At 39.8% G+C, this 19118-nt stretch overlaps 1 protein-coding gene across 1 annotated transcript in view; it reads right to left on the reverse strand.

Moving 5' to 3' along the window:
• LOC134290974 (neuroligin-1-like) overlaps positions 1-19118 on the reverse strand; it is a 170491-nt gene that overhangs the window by 29315 nt on the left and 122058 nt on the right. The window contains exon 5 of the mRNA XM_062858213.1: positions 15988-16140. Within this exon, the coding sequence (XP_062714197.1) occupies positions 15988-16140 (153 nt within the window). The remainder of the gene's footprint in view (positions 1-15987; positions 16141-19118) is intronic.

Genomic DNA, 19118 nt, shown 5'->3' on the forward strand with positions numbered 1-19118 from the left:
GAGAGCGGCTGGCACTTGACCCCCTTCTGAGCTATCATAGCAGCTCAAACGGACCCGGATAATTGTATATCGGTGAACGGCAACCCATAATGGACGACCCCCAATCGGACTGGAAAAGGAACAACAGCCACATATCATTTTATCATCGTGCTAATCGTTCTACCAAGGACAGGGTAAAAAAGTAAAAGCAGCACAAAGGGGAACCAGTTCGATATAGTAGAATAAAAATATAATAGAATACATTTAGGCGCTGTACAAAGTGTAAATGCAGCCGCCAATTGGAATCGCTCACTTATAGTGCCCTAGTGGACAAAAGAGCTGTAAAATAGGTTAAGTGGTTAAGAATAAAAAAAAAAACATTAATTTCCTTTTAAAAAACAATAAAAAATGGCGGGCGATGACGGCACCAAGGTGCACGGATCAAGAAGGCAAAGGCTGCTTTCTCGAATTTAAGAAATGTATGGAAAAACAACCAGATTAGTCGACGCATCATAATCCGAATTTTCAACTCGAACGTGAAATCTGTGCTGCTATACGCCAGTGAAACCTGGTGTGCATCAGTGGAGAACACTCAAGGGTTGCAGGCCTTCATCAATAGATGCCTGCGGTATATAATTCGTGCAATTGGGTCTCGAACGTGGAGCTGCATCGTCGATGTCATCAAAAGCCGATAGCGACAGAAATTCGGGAGCAAAAGTGGAGGTGGGTCGGCCACACTCTAGGCAGGGGCGTAAACGAAATCTGCAAGCAAACGTTAGATTGGAAGCCAGCAGGACATCGCAGCAGAAGCAGACTCAGAGGCTCATGGCGGCGCAGCCTCAACAACGAAATCGAACAAGTCGACAGAAATTTGACCTGGCCACCTGGTCAAGGTGATGGCTGGGAATCGCCCAGGATGGAGAACTTTCAATTTGACCCTCTGTACCACCATGGGTGCTCAGGACTGAAAGTACGTAAGTAAACGAAGAATAAAACCAGTAATTACCACCGAATGGTCGCGTGATATTTTGAGTTAACTTTCTTTCCAGTAATCAAGCCACCGCACAGCCATACCTTTGGGGTTGATTACTGAAAAACTTATCCGAGTTTTCAGTTTTCTGGAAAGCAAGGTAATGTCAGTCAGACTCAAACATATAAACAACGACTCAAGTTTGAATACATTATTATGCTATAATAATGTTATTATGTACGCATTACAAAAATATCATTATTGTCCGAACAAACATCGAAAATAAATCATCCCAAAAAGTTATGCACATGTTTTTTTTTTTTATTTTTGGGAAATCATCTCACCGTCCTTCATAATCGCGATCGCGCCATAATCTGGCGTGAAAAATGGAAAACCGTCGGTCATAAATCCGGCAGATAATCACGTAGCAGCGCACAGGAAGAAAAATAAATTACCACTCACTCGTACGGAATTCACATGTAGGACACGTTTTAATTTCTCTCCCCCTGGAAAAGTTCATCTTTTGGTTGATTTTCACGTTGCTGAGTTTTTTTTTCAGCGAGAGAAGTGGAAAACGCGCCAACAACGGCGACCCAAACGAACGCTCTCAAACATGTGTTCTTGTGAGTGCGTTGTGTATGTGTGTGCGTATGTGTACAGTGGAACTGTAAAATATGAAATTTTCCACTCTGGTGGGAAAGCAAGCGGCAACTACATACATACCCGAAGTGTTTACTTTCTGAAGGCTTTCAATGGCTTTTTGACGATGGGTTGACTGTGTGGACGGATGGGGATGCCAGATGGTTTAAGTCAGAAGGGTGAATAATTATTTGCTATTGGCGAATTCAAAATTCTTGAAGAAATTCTTGAGAGAAGCCTTCGAAGAGTTTCCGAAGAAAAATTTGAAGGAATTACTGCTGCAATCCTGTTGATGAATTTTTTAGCGGAATATTTGGAGAAATTTTCCATAGAATTCATAAAGCGTGGAATGCATAGAAGAATTCCTGTAGGGTTTTTAGAAAAATTTCTGAAGGAATTTTAGAGGAATCCTGAAGCAATTCCACAGAAATTTCTTGGAGGACTTCCTGAATTAATCATTGAAGAAGTTGCCAAAGCCGAAGATGCCAATGGAGGCATTTTATATTATGAATGGATGAGAAATTTCAGAAAAAAAAAATAAACTTGGAGAAGTTTTTGTAGTTTCCATTTTCCTCAAAAAATTAAGTGTAAGAATTTCTAAAGAGATTGTCATAACGTCACAACTGGGAAAAATCCTACTCTTTTGCTTAATCGTTTATTTGCATTTTCTTAGAGCATTCTCTGCCAATGACCAAACTGTCAAGAAGGAATTTCTGCAGAAACCTGTGGAAGAATTTTCGAGGGAATCTTTGCCGAAATTTCTGCAGGTATCATTGGAAGATTTGCTGTGAAAGAATCGTTAGAGGAATTTCTAAAAGAAACCTTGAAGGGATTGCTGAAATCACTGAAGAAATCGTCAACAACAATTTCTGGAGGATTTCTTCAAAATAACAATTGCATTTATCTAAGCACAAGATCCGTATTGACTTAAAAACTTTTTGAATTTGTTTTCACAATTGGGAAAAAATGAAAAAAAAATCTCTTAGAAGTTTTCTTAAAATACTCTTCATAATTCCTTCAGAAATTCCTGTGGAATTTTTTCGTGAAATTTCCTCGGAATTCCTTTCTAAACTTTCAGTGAATTCATGGAATACAAATTGAATTTTGATCGCCATATTCTCAAAAATGAGTATGAGCATGATCATAGATAACCGTAAAGTTCGAAGTTCTTTCGCCTTATTTGACTAGAAAAATCAAGATTGTGAAACCAGCAACCGGATTTCTCTCCAGAATTTCAACTAGAGTTTTTAAAAATCTTTCCGACATTGTTTCACAGACCCTCCTAAACCTTTCTTCGAAATGCTGCTAGATTTCTTTCGGATTGTCATTCGAGATTCTTCAAGAATGCCTAATTGAATTCTCTCTGAATATCTCCTGGAATTCTCTCAAAATTCCTTGTAGAATTCTTCCAGAATAACTCTTGTGATTCTCTTAGAATTTCTGAAATTCGCTATGAATTCTAGTTAGAGTGCTCTAAAAATTCCCCCTGAAGTTCTCTTAAAAGTCATCTTAAGTTTCTCTAACAATTTCTTCTGGAATTCTCTTAGAATTCCATTTGGTTGATTGATTTGTCTTTATTAAAGAGACTTTCAGCCCTTGGCTGGTTCGTCTCTCGCAATTCCTTTTGGAATTATCTCAGAATTCCTGCTGGAATTCTTTCAGAATTCATCCTGAAATTCTCTCAGCATTCCTCCTGGGATTCTCTAAAAATTTCTTCTGGAATGCTCACAGAGTGCCTTCTGAAATTCGCTAATAAATATTCTCCTAAAATTCTCTCAGAGCTCCTCCAGGTATTACCTCATAATTCATCCTAGTATTCTCACAAAATTCTTCCTGAAATTTTCTCAGTATTCCACCTGGAATTCTCCTAAAATTTCTTCTTAAACTCTCTCAGAATTTCTTCTGGATTTCTCTCAGAATTCCCCCTAGAATTTCTTCAGAATTAATCTTAGAATTCCTTCTGGGACTCTCTCAGAATTTCTCCTGGAATTCTCTCAGAATTCTTCCAGATTTACTCTTGCGATTCTCTCAGAATTGGTCCTGGCAATACCACAGAGTTCTCCTGGAATTCGCTAAGAATTCTTCTTGGAGTTCTCTAAAAAGTCCTCCTGAAATTCTCCTAGAAGTCTTCCTAAAGTTCTCTGAGAATTCCTCCTGAAATTTTCATGATATTCTTCCTGGAATTATCTCATTGTTCCTCCGGGAATTCCTTCTCAAATTCTCTGAGAGAACTGCTTCTGAAAATTGCTAGCAGTTCATCTTATAATTCTCCCATATTACCGCCTTGAATTCTCTCAGCATTCGATTTTAGATGATGAAAAATTATGTTTAGATCAGAATCAAAAATTTGTGTAAAAAGGATTTCAAAAATTAAAAAAAAAACAAAAATTTCGACAACCCCGGTAACAATTTGATGCTGAATAATCGTTTTTCCAACCATTTTAAAGCAGCCTTCATTTGAACAAAAGCTGAGCACAAGATGCACAACCCTTTATTCAGCACCTAAACATCTAATTTTGGTGATTTTGTTTAACCTTAAGCTGGTTTAAGGTTCATTGAAAGGCTGATTTAAAGCGTAATATGCACTTAGTCAGCAATCAATTGAATTTATTAAATTTGATTAAAAATATAAAAAAAAAACCCAGGTTAATCCACCTAGTGGTGATAGTGCCTTTCTCGTCGAATATGTACTCAACATTTTTTCCGGCCATAAGCCGAAGTGTTCCTGAATCCTGAGAATACTCTAGAACGGAATAAATCTCATTTTCTTCTTTTGTCACAGTGCTCGTTGACTCGTCAATGAGGGGTGGAGTTGATAAATAATAAATGTATTTTATGAAAAAAATCTTGAAAAAATAAGCAAAACCGCTTAAGGCGAAACTGGAAGCATTTCCTTTTTTTTGGATTTTGATTTTTTATAACATAACGAAGCAATATTTTAAAAATCGGTTTCCGTGCACATGTTGAGTATGGATCAGGGTATATTCTGATTTGGTTACGCGGCATAAAATGTTTTTCGTTTTTGCAGAAACCATTTTTTATGAAATTTTGTCCAAACATGGTTTCTGCAAAAACGAAAAACATTTTATACTGCGTAAAAAAATCAGAAGATACCCTGATCCATACTCTACATGTGCACGAAAACCGATTTTGAAAATATTGCTTCGTTATTTAATAGTACATCAAAAACCAAAAAATGAGGAAAGGCTTCCAGTTTCGCCTTAACTCATCGGTTTTGATAAAAAAAACTTCTGGAAGACTTTAATTTCACTCTAAAATTGATAAATCTATTGGTTTATTTATTTGTGCACTTCTTCAAGATGTTGAATTCCGACCAAAATTTCTAAGGGGGGACCCCTCTGGACTTAAGAGAAAATCAAAATTTGTGTTAGCCTTATTCAGAAAAGCAAGAATTTTATCAAAGCCATAATTGAATTTGGAAACTTATTGATGGCTCATATTCCGACGCTATGTTAAACGTATAGGCCGAGCTGAAAAATATCAAATCCCTCAGTTGACTGCTTGACCACCTTCACTAGCACTGGATACCGATCATTATCAAGACATTTCGGCAATTTTTTTCTGCGCACTTTAGCCTATATTTTATTATCATTAGTTATAAGATTCATGTAAAATTTGACAAAAAAAAGTGCAAGCAAGCGAAATTTCCCCTATTAAAGCCCATTCAAATTTCTACCGTGTTACAGAGCGCAAGGACTCAACCAGTTGCATCAAAATTGTTCGCAGTAATTTTAGACGCAGAAGGGTGCTATAAAATTTAAAGTTTTCCATACAACGTTGATCCATCCTACTGTAAAATGACGCCTCAGGAATCTAAAATGATGTAATTGGACAAGATCGCTTAAATTTTTATCAAGATTTTGTTCTTTTACACATATTAATCGCTTGCATCGATTTTGTTCACCTGCGTAATTTCAGCAATGGATCCAACCCTGATTCTGCAACACTGCCGGTAATCTTAAGTGTGGTCAGAGACTATTTTCTTGCTGCCCGTGTAACTGGTTAACGAACATTTTTGATGATTTGATGTTTTGCATGCATGGGTTTGGTTTTGTTTTTTAATTGGTCACTTGCTTACCGTTCATCTGCTTATCGAAAAACCCCACTCTTCCATGTGTCACATGCATGGGCTTGGTTCACTTTTTTAATTGACCACTTCCAGCGGGATAGCTGGAACCGGTTCCGGAACACTACCGGTTCAAACTAGGTTTGAAACTATGTTTCTGCTTACCGTTCATCTGGTTATCGAAAAAGCCGCTCTTTGATGTGTCGCATGCATGGGTTTGAATCAATTTTTTAATTGACCACTTCCGGCAGGACATCCGGAACCGGTTCCGGAATACTACCGGTTCAAACATGGTCTGAAACTATTTTCCTGCTTACCGTTCATTTGGTTATCGAAAAAGCCGCTGTTTGATGTGTCACATGCCTGGGTTTGGTTCACTTTTTTAATTGCCCAATTCCGGCAGGACATCCGGAACCGGTTCCGGAACACTACCGGTTCACACGAGGTTTGAAACTATTTCCCTGCTTACCGTTCATCTGGTTATCGAAAAAGCCGCTCTCTGATGTGTCGCATGCCTGGGTTTGGTTCACATTTTTAATTGGCCACTTCCGGCAGGACATCCGGAACCGGTTCCGAAATACTACCGGTTCAAACATGGTCTGAAACTATTTTCCCGCTTACCATTGAACTGGTTATCGAAAAATCCGCTATTTGACGTGTCGCATGCATGGGTTATGTTCACTTTCTTATTTGGACACTTCCGACGGGACACCCGGCGCCGGTTCCCGAACACTACCGGTTCAGATATAGTCAGAGACTATTTTCCTTTATCCCGTTCATCAGATAATCGAAAATGCCGTGGTTTGATGGGTCGCATGCATGGGTTTGTTGCATTTTCATATCTGGCCCCTTCCTGGGGTACCGGTCCGGAACACCTGAATGGCCATAACTCCGGAACGGCTGGACCGATCTGAACCATTTTCAATAGGAAACAATGGGACAATGTACCCCGTCGAATGAACCGATCGTTAAAATCGGTTCATATTTACTATCTAAAAATGAGGTGACCTTTTTGTACACATACACACATACACACGCACACACATACATACACACACACATACATACACACAGACATCATCTCAACTCGTCGAGCTGAGTCGATTAGTATATAACACTTGACCCCTCCGGGGGCTCTATCAAATTTTCGTTTTTGGAGTGAACATATAGCCTTTCGGTACACCTTGGTGTACGAGAAAGGCAAAACATTTATAAACTTATTCTCACCATTTGCCGTTTTCCATTTCCAGAAGAGATGCTTAGGAATATATACATTTATCTATAGGAAACCGTGAATTGAACAGGGAACTCCTGATTCAGAGTCACTCAGCATATCACCTTCATCACATACAAATGTATACATATCCTCGAAAACGAGAGCAATGCTTGTTGTATCTGAATAATCAAGAACTTAAGTTGAACTAAAGCTGTATTGAGGCTGAAGAAGCTATGTGGACTCTGTGAAAACGCTGCTTGGATCAGCTGTCAAAAATTATTTGAATCAAGGTTGAACAACAGATGATCAATTGGTGTACGTTTCAAAGCTGATTACAGAGATGAATAATATTCTATTCAACTTGATATTCAGCTATCAATATGCAGCTGTCATTGTATTCAGCCACTGCCACCATTAACAAGCCAGTGTTCAGCTAATACTCTCACTGTTCAGCATTCATTGTTACTTGAGAATCTGAGTATTGCTCATAAATATTTCAATTTGGCACCCCTGACATCCACAGGAAAATTCTCCACGCAAATGCAAAATGCACACGAGGAGACGCGCGAAAACGGAGGAACGCAATTTATCGCAAACTTTTTTCGTTACTGTAATGCGAAAGATATATTTTTTTTTTCGTTCCGCTCTGGACCGGGGCTTTTTTAGGATTTCTGTTCACAAACAAGCAACGCTCTAACTACTTGAAATACGGCTGGAGTTGGGGTAGCTGGATGCGCTTGGAAGCTGGTGCTGCTGCTGCTCCAACAGCAGCCAAAGTTCTCATTGAGATGCATATGCAGTAGCGGATGAAGTATGGAGCCAAAATAAATAAAACTTGTCACACACGTGAAATTCGTTGTCCGAAAAAATGGGAAAAATGGGCAATGGATGATGGGGCAAAAGAACAATTTTTGTATGAATTGTTTTCTCGTTGATATTTGCGAGTTTCTGTGAAGGGGGAATGAAAAAGGCAGAAAGGAGCAATGTCAGTTTGAAATGGAATTTATGAATTCAGGCTATTTGGAATGCAGTGAGGCTTGCAGTTGAAACAAGATACTGTAACAAGCTCTTATGATTTTCCTACGTGATCGAAGAAAATGTACTCGAAAAATGAGAAAACCCCTATTGAACTGTTGAGTTTTCTGAAAATAAAGTATTTTAGATGATGGAGCTCATTTTTATGGTGATGGCAATAATTCCACAAATGCAGGAGAACGTTCTTTAACCTCTCAAGACGCGCACCATCAAGCAAACGAAACTGCTCCGCACTCGCGCTGTATACTACAAGCGAGGTTTTTCTGGTAGTGTTGTATTGCGTATCTTGAAGGTTTAATAGCCAGCCTTCTGACACCTGAAACCTGATGAATGTTTGAATTATGATAAACGCTGAGATTATATTTACACTCAAAGTGGAAAACAATGCATTGGCATGCCTAAGAATGTTTTTGTTAGATTTGATTTTACATTCAATAAAAAGAAAATCCTACTTCCAGTCAACCAATCAACACCTCTTATGGTGTCCATCAGCTCAATAGAGGATTGTTCTTATAAAATGACCCGAATATTTTCACCAAAGTACACATTAACCAGAAACGCGGACTAGAGCTATAAGTAGGGACTCTACCCCCCACAAGAGCATATGTACCTACCAACCACTGACGCCTTCTAACCAACCCAACCGACCGAATAACGTGTTCCGAATAGTTTATGGCTGTTTACCGTCCGACAGAGTCCTTTGCTCGAACGGTACATGAATTTTTGGTCGGCGAGAATTATGAGTACTTAACGCTCACCGAGTTGGATTTTCCTGGCAGTCAGCGAAAATGAGAGAGGTAGAGGGGGGGGGGGGGGGGTGTGAACCGCTAGGAAAGTACCAACTGCCGTAGTAGTAGGTACAATAAATAGAATTTCATAATTGACCACATTCAGAGCCATTTGTCGGTTCTAAATTCAACAGTTCTCCCGAGAGCGAACACCATGCTGCAGCGGCATTTGAGCTAAATATTTCCCGGTGCTGATATGCTGCGCGGTTGAAATTGTTGTTTAACTTGACTAGTTTATTTTCTAGTTGAAATACCTGTGCCTTTCGCAGGTGTGATAATATACACATTATTTAAAGAGGAAAACTTCGTGCACTATTTTCAGGACGACCTATTTGAAAGCAGTTGAAATGTTATTTTGCTTATTCCCTTTCCACGAATCGCAAAGGTGACACCTATATTTAAATTCTCTTCCACTAATAAGCATTGGCGTAGCTAGAGCCTCAGCTGGCACGGTAAAGGCTGGGTATGCTGCGCAATTCAGATCCCATTGTGATCAACTAGCCTTCGCCCAACAACTCCTATCCCTACCTTCTCGCGGTACCGGTCGGAAACTATGAGTAACCTTAGGGAAGATTGGGTAACTAACCCTGGTGGGAACTATGGTCGTAGGCTGACAGGGAAGGGGGGAGTTTGCTTCGTCAAACCTGCGCGTCTGTTCTCCAGAAGGAGCGGCTCACAACAGCGACTAATCCCCATGTTAGGGGCGGCTGATCAACGTCCGAGTGCCAGGAAAGGACTCTAAGTTTAACTGTGCACTATGGTCCTCCGGAAAATAGGGGGTTGGTGTCAGGCCCTACGAGCCTGCCGTAAAAAAAATTGTGACGGAAAATCAGCAACAGAACGTGAATACCCAACGAATCACCTGTTCAAAGCGGCATACGACAGTATCAACCGCGCAGACCTATGGAGAACCATGGACGAAAACGGCTTTCCTGGGAAGCTGACCAGACTGATTAAAGCAACGATGGACGGTGTGCAAAACTGCGCAAGGGTTTCGGGTGAACTAATCAGTTCATTCGAATCTCACCGGGGATTGCGACAAGGTGAAGGTCTTTTATGCCTACTTTTCAACATCGCTCTGGAAGGTGTAATGCGACGAGCCGGGCTCTACAGCCAGGGAACGATTTTCACAAAATCCGGTCAATTTGTGTGCTTTGCGGACGACATGGACATTATTGCAAGAACATTTGGAACGGTGGCAGAGCTGTACACCCGCCTGAAACGCGAAGCAGCAAAGGTCAGACTGGTGGTGAATGCCTCAAAAACAAAGTACACGCTGGTATGCGGAACCGAACACGACCGGATCCGTCTGGGTAGTAATGTTACGATAGACGGGGATACTTTCGAGGTGGTGGAGGAATTTGTCTACCTCGGATCCTTACTGACGGCTGACAACAACGTGAGCCGTGAAATTCGGAGGCCCATCATCAGCGGAAGTCGGGCCTACTACGGGCTCCAGAAGAAACTGCGGTCGAAAAAGATTCACCCACGCACCAAATGCACCATGTACAAAACGCTAATAAGACCGGTGATCCTCTACGGACACGAGACATGGACCATGCTCGAGGAGGACCTACAAGCACTCGGGGTTTTCGAGCGACATGTGCTAAGAACGATCTTCGGCGGTGTGCAGGAGAACGGTGTGTGGCGGAGAAGAATGAACCACGAGCTCGCTACACTTTACGGCGAACCCAGCATCCAGAAAGTGGCCGAAACCGGAAGGATACGGTGGGCAGGGCATGTTTCAAGAATGCCGAACAACAGCCTGCAAAGCTGGTGTTTGCAACTGATCCGGTTGGCACAAGAAGGCGTGCAGAGAGCACGATGGGCGGACCAGGTGGAGCGTGACCACCCAAGTAACATTTTAAGTTTTATACTGCTCTATTAGCAGTTTTCATGAATAATTTTATAAAACTACTAATAAAACTGGCAGCTCCATGAAAACCTTCTGGCAACCGCTATAAGAATGCTTTCCGACCAAGTGGACCACTCTTATAGAGCTTTTTAAAGCTATATGGGGAGCAAAAATAAGTCTGCAATAAAACCACCATGATGTTCATTTTTGCTCAAACAACTTTGACAACCAGTACTTATTCATCCGTGCGATGGATTGTAAACAAACAAATGTTTGCTTCACAATTATCGTAGAATCCTTTTTGGAAAATGATAGTGAAATGGTAAAAAAAATGTGACTGCGTAGTAATCTCCGGGGCTGTAAAGTATGTGCGGATGCAATTTCATGGAGAATATTGGGATAATAGGTGCAGAAAATAGCTGCGCCTCCCAAAAAGTGAAATTTTGACATAAATTAAAGTTTTCGGGAAAAAGTGGAAGTGCATATTTAACATCCATTTAGAAAAACTATGATCTTGCCGAGTGTGGGTACTTGTAAACTTGCCGCATTAGGCATTGAATCATCAAGGAATGTATTACTTTGTTGAATTTTTGGATTCCATACTTCATGGTGTTTCTAATTTTAATATGGCAGCAGCAACTTGTCGAGAAAAAATCTCGTTCGACAACAAATCTAATATATCTTCGTCATTACCACAACAAGAGAAATTGATCACGCAATTACCATAATTAAGCTTGCATAAACGCTTTCTGTGATTTTCGCTACTTTTTACGAGATGGCGCTCAAATCGATCATGAATGACATTTCACTGTGGTTGATTATGTAAGACCAAAAATTTTACATGCATTTGTTGTTTTCAAATCTTATATAATATGTTATCAATACATAAAACTGAAAGAACTATTTTTCTAGATATGATTTAAGCAACGGCGAATTATGAGTCGATGATTGTTTAATTAGCCAATTCCTTTGAGCCTTGGTTATACTTCGCGGTAGTTTTGGCCACCTAATAAGACATAGTGCATTTGCTGCCATGAAATCCACGCAGTGACTACTTTTTCAAGGCCTATTTTAAAGTACTCTTAACAACTGCAATAAAGCCTTTTATAAAACAAATAAGTTGCTGAGTTGGTCAGTTTTGTGACAATTTTATTGGCAATTCATAGAATGCTGCTAGTATCCAATAAAACATTTCTCGATGGCATTGTCGGAGACCGTTATAAATATCTCATAAAACAAAAATAAATTCAATAAGGTCTGAAAATGTTACTTGGGCAGGCGAGCATTGGGCGCGACCGAGGATGGAGAGCGGCAGCCACAAACCGAGTATTGTGGCGTACTATTGTTGATTATGTCTTGTCTTAAATGTGATGTTGAACAAATAAATGTATGTATTTATGGATCTGGAGAGATTCCTCTCAATAATTTGGAGAGATTCCTCTCAGGAATCTGGAGAGTTTTCTCTCAGGAACCTGGAGAGATTCCTCTCAGGAATCTGAAGATATGCCTCTTAATAATCTGGAGAGATTCCTCCCAGCAACCTGGTGAGACTCCTACCAGGAATCTGCGGAGATTCTTCCCAATAATCTGGGGAGATTACTCTCAAGATTCTGGAATCAAATCAAATCAAATCAAATCAAATCAAATCAAATCAAAAATCTCTCAAATCAGGAGAGACTTCTACCAAGAGTCTGGAACAATTTATTTCAGGAATCTGGAGATATTCCTCTCAGGAATCTATTTTAGAATTTTAGAGATTGCTCTCAGAAATCTCTAGAGATTCCTCTCAGGAATATGAAAAGATTCTTCTAAGGAATCTGGAGATATTCCTCTCAGGAATCTGAAAATCTTCCTCTCAATAATCTGGAGATATTCCTCTCAGAAATCTGGAGAGATTCCTCTCAGGAATCTGGTGAGATTCCTACCAGGAATCTGGTAAGATTCCTTCAAGAAATCTGGGGAGATAACACTCAAGAAACTGAAGAAACTGGAGAGATTCCTCTTAGGAATCTGGAAGGATTCCTCTTGCGAATCCAGGGAGATTCTTCTCAGGAATTTGAAAATGTTCCTCTTAATAATCTGGCGAGATTTCTCTCAGCAATCTGAAGATATTCCTTTCAATAAACTGGAGATTTTCTTCTCAGGAATCTGGAGAGATTCCTCCCAAGAATCCAGTGAGATTCCTACCAGGAAACCCAGGAATCTGCAGAGATTCTTCCCAAGAACCAAGGGAGATAACTCTCAAGAATCTGGAGAGATTCCTCTCATGAATCTGGAGAGGGCTCTCTCAGCAATCTAAAAAGATTCCTCTCAAGAATATTAAAAGATTCCTCTGAAGAATATGCAAAGATTCCTCTCAGGAATTGGAGAGATTCCTCTCAGGAATCTAGAGACATTTCAATCAGGAATCTGGAGAGATTCCTCTCAGGGATCTGGAGAGATGCCTCTCAGTAATTTGGAGAGATTCCCTCAGGAATCTGGAGAGTTTTCTCTCAGGAACCTGGAGAGATTCCTCTCAGGAATCTGAAGATATGCCTCATTGTAATCTGGAGATATTCCTCTCAGGAATCTATTTAAGAATTTTAGATATTTCTCTCAAAAATCTCGAGAGATTCCTCTCAGGAATATGAAGAGATGTCTCTCAGGGTTTTGAAGAGATTCCCTTTTTTAATTTTTATTTATGTATTTTTGTTTTTTCATTTTTTTTATTGAATTTCACGAATAAAAAGAAACAAAAAAAAGATTCCTCTAAGGAATCTGGAAAGATTCCTCTCAGCAATCTGAAGATATTCCTCTCAATAATCTGAAGAGATTTCTCTCAGGAATCTGGAGGTATTCCTCTCAATAATCTGGAGATATTCCCCTCCGAAATCTTGAGAGATATCTCTCAGGAATCTGGTGAGATTCTTACCAGGAATCTGATAAGATTCCTTCGAGGAATCTGGGGAGATAACTCTCAAGAAACTGAAGAAACTGGAGAGATTCCTCTCAGGAATCTGGAAGGATTCTTCTTGGGAATCTAGGGAGATTCTTCTCAAGAATTTGAAGATATTTCTCTCATAAATCTGGAGTGTTTTCTCCCAGGAACCGGAGAGATTCCTCTCAGGATCTGGAGCGATTCCTCCCAGAAATCTGGAAAGATTCTTCCCAGAAATCTGCGGAAATTACTCCCAAAAATCTGGGGAGATTATTCTCAACAATCTGGAGTGGGTCCTCTCAGGAATCTGAAGCTACTCCTCTCAATAGTCTAGAGATATTCCTCTCAGAAATCTGGAGAAATTCCTCCCAGGAAGCTGGTGAGATTCCTACCAGGAATCTGTGGAGATTCCTTCAAGAATTCTGGGGCGATTACTCTCAAAAATCTGGAGAGATTCCTCTTAGGAATCTGGAAGGATTTCTCTATGGAATCTGGAGAGATTCCTCTCAGGAATCTGGAGAGATTTATCTCAGTAATCTGGGAAGATGCCTTTCAGGAACTGATGAGATTCCTCTCAGGAATCTGGAGACATGCCTCTCAGGAATCAGGAGGGAATCCTCACAGAAATCTAAAGGATTCCTCTCAAGAATCGGGAAGGATACCTCTCAGGAATCTCAAGATATTTGTCTCAATAATAAAGCGCAGAGATATTCACGATTCGTAGTCAATGAATCCGTAGACGCATAGCAAATACAATTCCTGAAAGATATGGACGAGTATGTCAAGTCTTTGCTCACACAGCATCAGGAGTGTTCAGAAGACCTCTGGTAAAGCTGGCTCTCATGGGCATCGTGAAGAGCAGTGCTTCTGATAGTGCTCAACTTGGTGGCTCCAGAGAGGATCTCAGATTTCATAAAGGTACACGGTTCAGAGGATGTTATGATGCGGATCCTCACCGTGATGTCAAACAAAAGATAGAAAATTGAAAGTGTTACTAAGGCCAATAAAATTGACGAATTTAATTTTCCTTAAAATATAGCTGAATTCTTGCTAAATATATAATTCTACGATTGAATGTTGTTAAAAGTAAAAGTTAAAAGTGAATTTGAGCCTAAATTATAGTCTTTATGGTAAGTGTTAATAGATTTTCAAATGCGAAAGCTGAGCGTTGGTAAATATGCAAATAGGGTATTGGTTCCTTCATTAAGCATGTGGCTCTCATTTTCATCCTACGAAATACAAAGGAATGAAGCGCTGTTTGTTTTCTTTCTTATTTTTGTATATTTTGTTAGGAGTGAGCACGCATGAAAACAAAAAGAACGGAATTAATCGGTGCTGTAATCGCTTGTTTTCGAATAGGATAAATATGGGAGAGTGAGATTACTGATGGTACACATACCCTATCTTTGTTTAAAATACTTACAAAAACCTCAGCAACTGACCTCAGCCTAATCGGTAAAGTAAGGTAAGATGACCTGTCATAGAACACTTCGACTTGCATTTAATATAAGAGAAATTCTTGACGAAGTTTCTTGAAGTTTTCTTAAGAAAACTATTAGGATAATTTATGGAGTCAAGAATTGTTACTTGAATTGTAGAATAAAATTCTCAAGTTTTTGTTCAAAACACCAACTGCTTTCCTACACGAGTTTATGGGCTCGCTCACAGACTTTTCCTGTTTCTCGCTCCGTATAGCAACATCCGCCCAAAAACAAATACATATACATGAATGGAAAATCTAGGGATGGAACCCGCATTACCTTCAAAAGCAGATAGTCGCACAATTGAGAAATATAATGCATTCGGCACTGCCTCAATGTTCTTCTTCCCAAAACATCGAACCACATCGCCATCCAAACCGTCCCGAACCCGAAGACAAATATGTTGGCTCATCATCATCTAATTGAATGTTTGTTTCGGAATTGGAAAGATATTTCAAACTGTCCCATGATAGTCACACAGAGATATACCTTGCTAACGACGACGGACACGGTCACGGTGCTCCGTAAAATGATCTAGTACCGGGCGTATCTTTCCCCACCGGGTAAAAATTCCGACAATAGAGTCTGCCCTCGCTTTGTTTTGTAGGATGCTTCGATTGTTTCGACTGTTGTTGTTCTGTTGCCATTTTGAAGTGGGGTCCAATTCGGCATCCAAAACCGGCGCACAGAGGGATAAAACGCAAACCTCGATTGGACAGTCTGTACCGTTCAGAGCCTAGAGTTTGTCTTACGGTTCCACAGTGCCGCTGGCCGTGTCCTTGTTTGGGTATTCGGAGTTGCCAAACCAGCCAGCCAGCAGCAGCCGTGTTTTGCTTCAATAAAGAGAGTCCCACAACCACATTCGCCGTAGCCGGCCATAAATCATGACCGAAATGGTGATGGATTTCTGAGATATGCGGTGCAGAATGCCGGGACCGGGGACACAATAATGCATTGCAATAGGTACCTACCTACCTACAGTCTACAGACAACATGGTGGATCGAAATCGCGGGACTTACCGAGAATTCCTAAACGAAAATTGACTGTCACGACGATCACGTGGCCGTAGCTGGCCAGCACGGAGCCGTCGTACGGATTGCCGGAGCCCCAGTCGTACGCTTCACCGTGGATGTAGAAGAAGATGGAGTACGGCGCTTCGAGGCCGCGGCTTCCTGCAAATGGAACGAGAGAAAGTGGTGCTTGGTTTAGAGAGTAAGTTTATAACTATGAAGGATGGTTTGTTGCAATTGTGGTATTGAATACTTCAAATAAAATCAAGATTTGAATTATGTTAGACAACCCTTCGTTTCTCAGATAGATGTTAGGTCACTGAATCCATATCGTCTCTATTTTGTTGTAATAAATACCATAAAGTTTAAAATCGCACATAACATTATAACATTACATAACATTATCTATTTTTTTTTCAAGCATTTAACCTAATTTACAGCTCTTTTATCCTCTAGGGCACTGCGTGAGCGATTCCATTTGGCAACTGCACTTACACATTGAACAGCGCCTAAGAGTATTCTATACTAATTTTTCTATACCAAACTGGTTGCCTTTGCGCTGCTGTCACTTTTTCTATCCTATCTACGGTAGAATGATGAGCACGATGATGCTTAAGTGTGGCTCTTATTCCGTTTCCTGTCCGATTCCGGGTCCGTTAGAGCATATGCTCAGAAGAGGGCCAGGTTTCAGTCGCTCTCGGGTGGAAGAGCAGCTGACGAAAAATTGCAAGTGCCGTGTCTGGGATCGAACCCCCATGACCATCCACTTATGAAGTGAACGTGTAGCCACTACGCCACGGGTCCCGGCAAATAACATTATATTATATCTTTTTTGTGACGTGCTGGTGCACATCTGAACTTGGACTCAAAAACCAAAATGTGTCCGGAGAATCCATTAATGAAATGAGTAGATTTATGGTTAAGGAAAAATTAAATCATCACTGCGATACAGAAAATAACTGTTGGTCTGTCTCAAGAGCAAACTTATGTGTATCCGATGGACTTTGGGCCACCGAATCCGAATCGGGGCTCAGATTTATTCCAGCACGTCACAATTTTGAGTTATACCTCTATTTATAGGGTAGAATTTGCGATTTTGGGCTTTTTTTTTGAATGTAAGCCATAAGGCATGGAAATATTTTTTAAGCGATCAAAAGGTAAATTGGTCAATTAGCATGTACATTAACGACTCAAGCAACATATTTTGTTTTATAAAATCGAATTTGATAGTTTTAAGCGATAACGTAAACTAATAATCATACGATATTTCACATAAAAGTCACTGACAGTTCTCAAACTGTTAGCTGTCGAAAGCAGGTACGCTACAGTAACCGTGCTGTCAGTTTAGTTGGTAGCATTATGAAATATTCCAAATTTATAGTATAGTTTTATAGCAAATTCAAATCGAAACATTTCAAACAACGTAGGGTAAAACTAGAATGTATCACAATAAAATTAGTCAGTAAGAATCGAACCTTCCAGAAATAAAGTTCTTTTCCAAAACGCCAAATAAAGTGATCCAGAAGTGTAAAACTAGTAGTTTTTGTGTGGTGAATTCTTGTGGTGCCCAGTTCCGCCGATAGTGACCGGCCCCGGTAGTGTTCTGCCCGTGTGTGATCCCAATCCCAGCCGGAAGCCACGATCCTGCCCTATCAGTCACCCTTCCCTCCAAAAGTTGCAAACAAGTTTAATTACTAACTTAAAATGTTTAAATCTATCGCATTTAGTTTGGTAAAAGAAAGGGTAAAACCAAATATTTTGCACGGATCGTAATTTTTGATGTTATTTGACCAATTTACACTTTAAAAAATATTTCCTGCCATCAATGCAATGAAAAAAAAAATCACGTAATTTTGCCCTACAAATTGATGACAAGCTCAAAATTGTGACGTATTGGAGCAAATCTGATCCCGGATTAAGCTGCCCAAAATCTCTCAGAGACACATAAGTTTGCTCTTGAGACAAAAAAAAAGATGTTGCGCTGTGTCATGTTCAATGAGATTTGCATTTCCTTACTACAAAAACGATGCCATGTCTTTCATCGGCCGTGTAGCTTAGCTGGTAATACTCTCGTCTAGCAAGCAAGGGTTGTGAGTTCAAATCTCACTTGAACTATGTTTTTTTTTCTTATTGAGATGAAATTTGCACAGAAAAGGCGTAAAGGGAGTCTTTCTTGTTATTTTTATTAGTATGTAAACCATCAACAATGGGACATAAACCCCTACTTTGTGCATGGGCTTGCCAAGGAGACCTTCTGCAAGCTCCGTTAGGTATACTGTGGCAACATGGAACATATTACAATTTGAAATCCGTTTCAAATCTGGCCTACGGCTACTACCAGTGACGTCAAGGCAAAATCAGAGCTGGTTACACAAGGTCTTCAAATTTTGGTGTCCTTATTCTGGTTCGCACCCATGTTAATGACCGCAGTATGATCCTGTGAAAATTAATTGGATTTTTTTTCTAATCTGAACGAATATTGCTTAATTAATTTCTATATAAATCTCAAAAGGAATTCATCAAAGAAAACTTGGGAAATTTTGTATCTAAAAATCTTTAAGATATTTCTAGAAAAAATCGAAAAGAAATCCTGTTGGAATATCTGGAGAAACTCCTTGGGAAACCCCTGGTAAAGCTCTTGGACAAATCTCATACATCCCATAATAACAGTATTTGGAAGATTATATGTAACAATTCCTGGAAGAATCCGTGAACGTGTTTCTAAAGAAATCCCTGCAGGAATATCATCTGTATAACCTCTGTAATGATACCAAGGAAAAACAAATTGAAAAAAAGTCTATCCAAAGAACTACTTTAGAAATTTTTTGGAAATATTTCCACAGATATTTCTGAAGGAATTCCTTGAAGAATCCTTGGATCCCTGACGATATCTTTGGACTAGTTTGTATAAGAACCTACGGAAGATATTCCATAGAAATCCTTGTAGAATAAAACTCGATTTCTTATTTCTGAAAATAAAATTCGCTGGAGAAGTTTTTTTTGAAGACATTCCCGGAAATCTCCGGAGAGATTCATGGAGGAGTTTGCGACAAAATACATTTACTAACCTGCAAGGAACTCTTACAATAATATCCGAAATTTTCATGTCATTTCATCAAAGTTTTCTTATAAAAGGGTTT

The sequence above is a fragment of the Aedes albopictus genome, chromosome 3 (assembly GCF_035046485.1).
Source record: "Aedes albopictus strain Foshan chromosome 3, AalbF5, whole genome shotgun sequence".
In the NCBI taxonomy this organism is placed as follows: Eukaryota; Metazoa; Arthropoda; class Insecta; order Diptera; family Culicidae; genus Aedes; species Aedes albopictus.